At 34.2% G+C, this 10,160-nt stretch overlaps 1 protein-coding gene across 1 annotated transcript; it reads left to right on the top strand.

Annotated features, from left to right (window-relative positions):
• Window positions 1-346: 346 nt before the first annotated feature.
• Window positions 347-8,415, top strand: LOC147384338 (octanoyltransferase). Its single transcript, XM_086426469.1, has 6 exons — window positions 347-504; window positions 1,164-1,214; window positions 1,330-1,402; window positions 1,958-1,998; window positions 7,840-7,899; window positions 8,008-8,415. Exons 1-6 carry the CDS (start codon window positions 439-441, stop codon window positions 8,074-8,076), a joined length of 360 nt encoding a protein of 119 aa, XP_086282595.1. The 5' UTR covers window positions 347-438; the 3' UTR covers window positions 8,077-8,415.
• The last annotated feature ends 1,745 nt before the right edge of the window (window positions 8,416-10,160 follow it).

Here is a 10,160-nt window from a genome sequence, read left to right as displayed (position 1 = left end):
CGATTTGAATCTTCGATCTCAACGATTCATGTTAAATCATCGAGATTGACTATTTATAATCATTAATCTAAATGAGTGTAAAATTGTCAATCTCATGCTTAGGGGCAAAGGTTAACCTCAATTAACAAAGGGGAGAGGGACCATTAATAAAGAAAAAGTTTACTAGCTGGACTATCAAGATAAAATCGAAAAGTTAGGGTGTATGTAAGGACCAAATCTATGTCTACATCATGGTTAATTGGGAAAATTACTTTAATGAACACTATGTAAATGATTTCTTTCTAAATAATGACTGAGCATTTATATCCTGGAACGGGACAACAATATTTATGCTGCCAAACGGTCCCCAACGCTATTTCAATGAGTTTGTCTCAAATCTCAATCTATTCTTTACAACACAAATAGAATCACCAAAAAAAGAGCATCAGCACAGCAGCCATGGACGAGCAAGAGTTTCGACGCCTTCTCGATCTCTTCCCGATCGTACGATCTCGCAACTACCATGTAATAATCTATCTTTAAATACCCTTCAATTATATCAATTTCCTTCAACAAACCCATAATTTCTTTTTTTGAATCTCTGTCTTATCTTTATAGTTTTTCCACTTTACCTGTCTTTGGTGATAATCAACATTAGTTACTTCAACTCTCTTTTTCTCTGAAACATCAATTGGGTATCCTTGAAAAACCAAGAAGATCAAAAATCAATAATGCCCAGTTTTTATTTATTTATTTTATAATTATGAAACTGTTTCTATATTGTATGTATGTCGTTAATATTAGTTGGGAGGTCTGCAATGTGTATATATATGTTCTTATGTTTGATTGCCATTTGTTTTTTTGTTTTAAATTTCATATAAGATTATATAGTTTGATCAGTTAAAAAAAGAAAATCTTTGGATTTTTTCTTACCCAGATCTCTAATTTATTTTGGCTCAAAATACTCACCTAAATGAGGACCAAAGAGTAGGAACTATTGAACAAGTCAATTAATAAACAGTTTAATAAATAGTGTTTCTAGACTTGCAAAAATTCCCTCAGCTATTGATAATAAGTAGTCCTTATTTGTGTTTTACTAAATTGACTTCGAAAATGTTGGTTAGAATGCTGTATTTGCATCCCAATTCTATAACTCTTTAATAAGCACATTTTTCGAATTTCAGCATGATTCAGAATTAACAAGGGAATCAACTTCAGGTTCAACACGGGATGAGGTGGAATTACTGAAACTGTTTGTTATGTTCAATTCCATTACTTTTGAATTTTTTTTTTCTTCAAATTATCGAGTATTAAAGTGATGTATTATGTGATTCAATTTCGTCACAACAGCTAACAGAATGGCACGAAGCATGGCATGAGGGGGAGAAAAAAAAAGCTGAACATCAAGGAGTCGACTTTGAAGGTATGCAGCTATGCATAATATGATTTCGTACAAAATATGTGTGGTGTGTTCATGGGATTGATTCTTCTTGTAATTTTTTTTAATGAGGTCAAGTCACGTAGTTTAATATAAACCACCAACCTTTTGATTTGGAATTATCCCAAGTCAACTTTTTGTACCTCCATGGATCTGAGTTTGTTAATTACTTAATCATATTGTAACATTGCCTGGTGTTTTAGCTAAGATGTTTATGGTTTTTGAGCGATTTTGAGGAGCGTAATGTTTCAATTCCTTGAAAATGTCGGGGCCTTGGAGCAACTTTGTACAGTGATCTAGTTCTGATAAGTTTTTTTTAACTACTCTTACTGCTGTTCATGTTGGCAGGGTTATTTGATAGCCATGTCTAATGAACTTTAGGTGATTTTAGAGGGCCGACTTAATTACAATATTTTACATTAATGACTTTCCTACGTGAATTGAAAAAAGCTCTGACACTGTCATGATTCAAGTTGGGTGATTGAGCTGTACTCTCAAACTAAAAATGATGATTATGTGGGATTTTTTCCTTTACTACAGATCCATTTTGGGAGAAATTAAAGTTGGCAGCAGAGCGGAAGGTATGTTGTTTAATTCTTGTTATGGAATTTTACTAGCTTTGAAGCTTGAATATTCAATGGAATTATGATTTTGTTTTACATTTTTTTCTTTTTATTACAATGGTATTTTGGTAGCTCTTGTTGAGTCTTGGTCCACATACTACTTTCTAACTGATTAGGTTCCAATTCTCTATCATCATTTGTTTTGGTTCCTTTCAATAATTAATTATTCTACTATAACATTTAAAATTTTGTTTCAAGATATTGTGTCGGTCAGTAGAAAAATAGTGACCATCTCAACTGAGACAATATGAGAAAAAATTCCGAAACATTGAATGTTTTGCGAATGCTGTGTTGTTCCGGTCTTATCCGAGAGTAAGAAACTTTATCCCACAAATCTATGTGATTAAGTCATATATTCTCTTTCTAAAGGATTAAATTTACAAGCATATCTCTTGATATCACTGCAACTTATGCTGGAAGTGCGTTGGAATTTTCCCCCTATTTTGATAATTCTTTCTAATGACTTCCATACCTTTCCTATCACTCTAAGTCTCCAACCTATGATGGATGTTCATTAGAATTCTTATTTTTTTTCTGTGATAATTAAATGTAGCTTAAGCCAAATACAAAATTGAAGTGCCCTTGTGCCAAAATTTATGTTATTAATCCATTAACATGAATTCTGATCGACGAAGCCACTAAAATAGTAGTAATGTGCATGGTATGCACTTTATAATTGTTATGGTGCATCTCATCACATGTCATTAAGATTTGGATTACCATAAATTAGGTTGATTAGATTAGATTTAGTTGATTACTTTTCAATATTAGTGGGCTCTTTGCAGTCTATATAAACCCAATAGGACTTATGTGATCGCATCCAAAATTTAAAAACGTGAGCACAAGTTATACTGATTATAATCTTGGTATGATGCTCTCGGGTGGTGACACCACTACCATAACTACATTTATAATTTTTTTTTTCAGTTTATCATTTTCTTAGTTTTTTTTTCTTCTATTAATAAAAGCACCTACCCTCATTTATATTTCTTCAAACTTTGCTAATCCACACTCTATGCCTCCAACATCCTCCTTTCTTTTAGCCAAGACCTCTCAAATGAGAGGTTTTTTACTCAGGCCACACGATCTAACTTCATATGCTTGTGAGAGAGTGAAGTTGGGCCATCGGTTCCAACAAACTCAAAAACAAGTAGATGCAAAAGGGATGGACTTCACAGACATGTGATGATCACCAACAAGAATGAGCGGATGTTTCCAATCCACCAAGAATGAATCACTTCATGATACTAAGAGCAACTATTCTATGCAACCAATTGCACATGCCTTGATGGACTTTTTTGTCTATAAAATGTTAGGACTAATGTAATCACATTGTGAAAGTTCCATTTCTGCATAGATGAGAAATTTGAACAGAAACTTCCCCTCAATGTGGAAATGACAACTATGCATTCATAGCTTACCTATGAGGGTATCAAATAGTTTCTTCTCTATAGCTTTCTTAAGCATATTGTATTAACTTTTTTTTTTTTTTTTTCCTGCTAAGCAAGCAAAGGACTTCATAAACAGGAAAGAATAATAATACAAGTATAACTCACAAAAACTAAATACAAGTATAACAGGGGGCATACCCCTTGATTTAGGAAGAACAAAGCTCGGAAAATTCATTAAATCATCCACCAAGGCGGCATTGGCAGCCCTTGGAAGCTCATCCCTAGAACCAAACAGGCGAGATCCGCCCAAATGAGATGCTAAGGCATTTGCCACTGAATTTCCCTCTTTTCTAGTATGGATAATCAATTAGGTTAGACCCTTGACTTCATCTATATAATCTTCAAACATTTCTCAATTCTCTAGTGATAGTTGACAGAGCCTTCAATGCTTTCACAAGAAATAGGGAATCTGTCTCAATCAGTAACTTTCGACCTTGAACCCGGGTTGCCAAGACTAGAACCATCAACATTTTGTCCGACCCATCACTGTTATGGTTTCTTCCAACGAACTCCTAGGTTGCCATCTAAGAGGCCTAGGAGCCTTTAATAACATCCTATCTAACACTAGTATTCTTCAGGGAGGATTCAACAGTTTTAGAAGAAACAATGGCAGCCAACTCTTTAATCATAACAAGAATAAAATCAAGAGCCCTCACGATTGAAGGTTTGTGACCCTCAAAAATGGCCTTATTCCATTGTGGCCGTATTATCCACAGAGAAATCCATGGAATTCTCATTCCCATAATCCCATCTGGCTTTTTTGCTTCTATTTCTCATCCTCTGCAGGAGCTAATGGATTGAAATATGGGCCGAGGTGGAGGAACCAAATTCGATAGAACTTCCAATTCTAGAGGTAAAAGGGCATGAAAATTAGAGTTGAGAGATGGATTCCGATTTCATCCACTACATGGGGCATCGAGATGCTAAGTACAATGCTGTCTAGTTTAATTTACCAGGCATGATTTGTGGAAAACCTTCTACCCAAGAAGTTTAATATTTATTGGGATAGGAACCCAAGATTCCAATTTTTTTTTTTGCCTGCCCCATACTACGAATTGCAATCCTTGCTGATTTGGAAGAGAATTTTCCTGAAGAAGTTGGTTTCCAAACCATATAATCATAAAATCTTTTCAAAAATACATACCTTCACCCGACCAATTGGTGCCAAGCAATCATGCCTCACTCTCCTCTGAAAAACTTAGGGAGTTCTGGCATCATTGCGTCCTGCTAAATTTATAGTTGTGAAGCTCATAGTTCAACAAATAGAGGGAAGAGGAGGGAGCTATTGCTCCAATAGATGTGCGAAAGAACATTTAGGAAGCATTCTTGGGAAAAACCTGGAGAACTCTCGCTCCTAATTTCATGACCTGATGGGTTATTGGAAAATTCTCTTTGAAGGTATTGTATACTTTGTTATGCACTTGCACTCTCCTTTTAAGCATTTCTATCTTCGTTATTTTCCTTTATGCTGCTGTTTCTAATTTTCATTTCCTTTGGATACCTCTCGCTAAAATATAAAAAAAATATTGCGTTGTTTTCTATTGAATATCAGTATCCTTTATTGGTCGATTTCTTTTTTTATTGTTTTTTATTCTTAGAAGTTCTTACACTGAGTTGTACCAAACCCATAGTAGTGAAACTAACTACTCTTACAATGCCCATGTCACCTGCATAAAACTTCAATGCTCACACTTCAACCATTGAAGCAAAGCATATTTCCGTGAGGGAAAGTTTCTTCGACTTGAGATTTTATACTCTAATGATTTATCGAAAAGAAATTTGAGAGTACATTACTTCCAAGAGAGACATGTCAACTTTAATTCTATCAGTTAGATTGTAGCTGAAATGGAATATATTTGTCCAATTCAATGACCGTGGGGTGTTCATTATTCTCTTAACCTATAGGATCCTGCTACTCCTAAAGAAGAATGGGATGCTGATCCATTCCATAGAAAAAATTTGTAGTTGGGGTGTTTAAGCGTAGGCTAGAAACAATACTTTGTGGTCTTACGATCTAAAAGTTCTTCGATAGGAGAACTGCTATAATCTACCATGCAAATTAAGTTCATTACCTCAATTGTAATGGCCACAAGCTATATCAAAGCATATTTCAATAAATGCCCAATTTTTATGATCTATGTGAATGTGAGATTTGTAAGCGAGACAAGAAACTATCTAATGAACAATCTTGGGAAGAAATCTCAAAATGAGTAGATGATCCAGACGATGCAAAAGACGAGAATGAAGATGATGTCTAGAATAAGGGGATCAAAGCCCTAACTCACTCTTCAAGCTTTCAAGTTCAACACAAGTGTGTGATCTTTTTCTTGCGAATGTTGTTGTGTGCCTAAGTGAGTTGAGATGACTTGTAGGAGAATTGGGGTAATGTTGACTTGAGCTAGATCGTGGGGATTAGCTTAAGTGCAGCACGGGCACTAGGTAACGAGGGGCTAGGTCTGTGACACCTAGCTAGATAAAAATGATGCAGCCTTTCCCTGATAATGTTTTTTGGTCAATTGTTCGTTCAATAAGAATTATTCATTATGAATAATGAAAGAAGGGGATGCAAACCCATTTTGTTCTTATACTAGAAAAAGCTCTAGAAAGTGCCTAAGCTCTAAGACATGGTCACACACAGACACTAGTCGTATATTACCACATAATTAATTTCCACCCCATCTCACTTTGTCTAGGCCTGACAGCTACTCACCTGACACCGACAACATGGACCTTTTAGAGGGTGTTAAGTGTTTCCTTAGCTGGCGTACCAGGAGGCCACCTCCCATTTACAACCATTTGATTCTTATCGAATATATGATCTTTCCCACTTCGACTCACAGCAGTCTTATTCTAAAGGCTGTTTGGGAACTCACTCATAAAGGCGACCATGAAACAATGTTGCAAGGTACATTTCTTGTTATTTATTTATTCTCTTTCATTAGATTTACAACTCTAATGAAACTAAGAGAAAGTCTGTGGATGGATTAGGCATATTCAATAAAAGTCAATTACAACCCTTGTTAGAAAGAGTGAGAGGAAGACCCAAAAGAATGTCGAAATACGTTATTTGTTAAAAATCCTAAGGAAAAACTTGGCATTATAAAGAGTTCAGTAACAATAATCTACAACAAAAGACATGGCTTTGGATGAGTAACAAGGTTCACTTAGCCAACTCCAAATCTTTGGGGTAAGGCTTTGATGATGGTGATGGATGTTTGGGGATAGTATATGAGTGATCAAGGGGTGGTAACTCATATCATGGGATGATCGATTTCTTGGAATCGGTGGAAGATCTCTCATTTGATGACTTTCAACTATCAGGATTTTCTCTTGATAGATCATCAACAAAAGAAAGAAGATGAATTTGCTGGTCAACGTGACACAATCATAGCTCCATTGGACTGGACACGTAACAACTAGGACATCAAACTTGGCATAAAAGTTACAATAATGGACTTGATGTTTGATAAAAATATAAAAAAAATTCAACCAAATAAAGCAAATGACATGACACACACTTAAAATAAAGACTTGACATAATGAAAACATTCTTAGTCTTCATTGTTATAAAGATATTTCTTTTGGTTTAGTATTTGTAATAATTTCTCATCTGACTCACTAACATTTTCGTATATCCTTGTTTTGATCTATGGTGGGACTTTGGATAGACAATCATATGCATAATTTTCATGTCGTGTGTGAGAAAAACAAGCTCTTCTTTTGGCCTAAAACCTTTGTTTCGATTTCTTGAGATAATGTGTTGCTTAAATTTTTTCAATTGTGAGTTCTTAGGAATTGATGTCACTTTGGTAGATCATATAGTCCAACATCTATAATTTCGACATGGCGTGAACGCACTTTGATAGTTCTCATTATAGGAATTTTTTCATAACTTTGATTTTATTCAAAACAAGCAACGCCTTATTAGAAAGAGAAGAGATTCTTCAGAGGTTGAGATGACCTTCTTAGGCAATATATGGCGAATGCACAAAAAACAAAGCTAAATCCCACATAAAAGACGAGATCCCAATTAAAATGAAAGTTATGTATTATCCTCGGGATACATGTCTTATCTCGACCGTTAGATTTTTGTTTTAACAATTGGGATATCATGTTCTTATTTTTACCTTTTTTAGGAGTCATTTTTCAGGACACACTAGATCCAATTGATTTTTTCGTTACATGTTGGCAAGTTTTCAATACCTAATTGGAATCATATGTGAGGAAGATTTAGTAAATAAATTATCATCATCATCATAATCATTAAACCTTATCTCAAGGATTTGGGGTTGCCTAAATGATCTGGTTCCCGTTAAATTTGACTTTTTTTTTTTTTTCTGTTTTGTAGGTTGGCGCAGCTGAGGCAGAGCGATTCTGCAAGGTTTTCAAAAGTGTTCATAAGAAACTTGTATGCATGCATATAATGATCCTTAACTGATAATATTTTTCATTTTCCATTTTCTTTTCAATTATTAATGCATGGATATATGTCTTTGGCATTTTATTTGATTTTCAGGTGTACGAAGAATTAAGTGTGGATGCTGCCCAAAGCTTTATAAATTCAGAGACAAGTTTCAAAGGGTAGCTTTTAATATACTTCTCTGAAACCATTTTTATTTGAGGCCATCCATGAATTTGAATTCTTAAGGCAAAAAAAAAAAAAAAAAAATCATTAATTGGAAGTTGTAATTTTATTTATATATATATATAATCAGATCTATGAATGCTGGTTGATTGATGATGCCCTTGGTTCTAAGCTCACTTGTAGCAGCTTCAGTAAACTATTCTTACATGAGTTTTATTAGAGCCAATTTAAATAAAATGAGTTAACTATTGGCCTCAAGTGAAAACTCTTAAGATTCTATTTGTTTTCTGGGAAAATCCCTTTTGTTAGGAAAATACAAAATTGTGCCTATTTGTTTCAGTATTTTGCTGAGAAGTTTATTTTCCATTCAAATCTTATTTTCTGTTGATCGTGGTTAAATATTAAGATGAATTTTGAGCTGCAAAGCTTGAGGGAAGTCTTTGGCCGCGGTGTTGCAACCATGGTGGAGCCCCTTGACCAATGAGGAGCCGTGGTGTTTGGGTTCTGCTAGGTGTGTTGACCATGCAACATTGGTTAAGGTGATGGATAAGGTGTCGACCACCGAACAAGTTGGGGTTGGTCGGTGGTGGTATGACAAAAAACTCTAGGCAACAGAAGAAGTATATATTCTATATGGTTTTCACATAAATTTGTAATTCTCAAAGATAATAGAAAAAATATAGTCTAGTGATGTTCTTACACTTGAATTAACAATAGATATGGTTTTAAAGAAAATCAAGTGGACATGATTCAATTAGTTGGCTCCAAATATTTTAGATGATAAAGGCTTTGATGAGGATATAATGAAGATGCCTAATCATCTCTAGCTCTCTTCAACATCTATGAGTAGATTATGTCAACTTGTAGATTTAATCTGGATCCAAATAAGATTATCGTAACTAGGACAAGTATTTTTCTGCATATTTTTCTTGAAAAATCATTTTTCCGGACATTTTTCTAGCTTTCAAGTCAAGAGATGCTACAATTTTAACATACATAGTCTCTTATGAAAATATTATCACTCTTTTTAATTATGATCCTGAAAAATTATTGAGAGGAGATATTAGAAAAAAATCAAGCAAACCAGATAAGAAAATTGAAACACACGAAACATAAACTAGATAAGAAAATTGATTGAAGGATAAATACTGGGTTGTCGATATTAATGACTTAAATGCTAATTAAAGTTGAATTAGAATTAGAAATTAGAAAAACACTTTCATTAATTTAGTAATTCCTGACCGCATGACCTTGTGCTTCCAAAAACATGCCCAATCAGATGACACATCGTGGTAGAAGGATGAAATTCTAAGAATTTTGATGAAAAAAAATTCAATTCTAGAGAAAGAAATTATTAAGCAATTTGATTATTTTCTAATGCATTTTTATCATCGTAAATATTACCATGCCATTTCATCTTGACATCAAAAGAAGCTTCAAGCCCATTTTATTTCAGGGAATGAGAAAAACCAAAATCCCTTTAACCCAATGGATGGACTTTTGAGAGGAAAATTAAAAAAAAATATAAATATAAATGAAGGGCTCTATCTTGAAGTTCAAAATTTAAGTATTTTGGTATGATAAAATTTTTGTTATTATCTCAATGGCAGTTGAAGTCTGAAAATGCAAAAAATTGGCTCAAACCAGAAGAGGTATACCAAAATTACTTCAATTGGGTCCAGAATATTGGTAATTGGGTGGACGCCGTTAGGTCACAAGGGCCGCTGTGTGGTGTGGTCAAACAACAAACGTCGTGTTCTTTATGTTTTTTCTTGTTTGGTATTACTAATTTCCATTTGTTGTAGGGTAAATTTGTATTACTCCCTCGAAGTAGGTGAAATTAGGATCATCCCCTACGAAATGCAAGATGTGATCTACCCCCTGAACTTTTGTTGACCCAGTCAAACTGTTATCTAAATTGTTTATCCATTAGTTTGAAATCATAAATAGAATTAGCCAATGTTTGAGTGTGATGTATAATAGGTAAGAGTTGGTGTGACAAATAAAAAAACAAATTCTTTCTTTGCAACCAATACGTCCATTCAATATGTTTCCAACACAGCACCACCTAAAAACTTTATATT

The sequence above is a fragment of the Akebia trifoliata genome, chromosome 15, assembly GCF_017979445.1.
Source record: "Akebia trifoliata isolate Shusen 1 chromosome 15, ASM1797944v1, whole genome shotgun sequence".
Lineage (NCBI taxonomy): Eukaryota > Viridiplantae > Streptophyta > Magnoliopsida > Ranunculales > Lardizabalaceae > Akebia > Akebia trifoliata.
The sequence above is the reverse complement of the archived record's forward strand: the minus strand, read 5'-3'. Positions and strand labels throughout refer to the sequence as shown.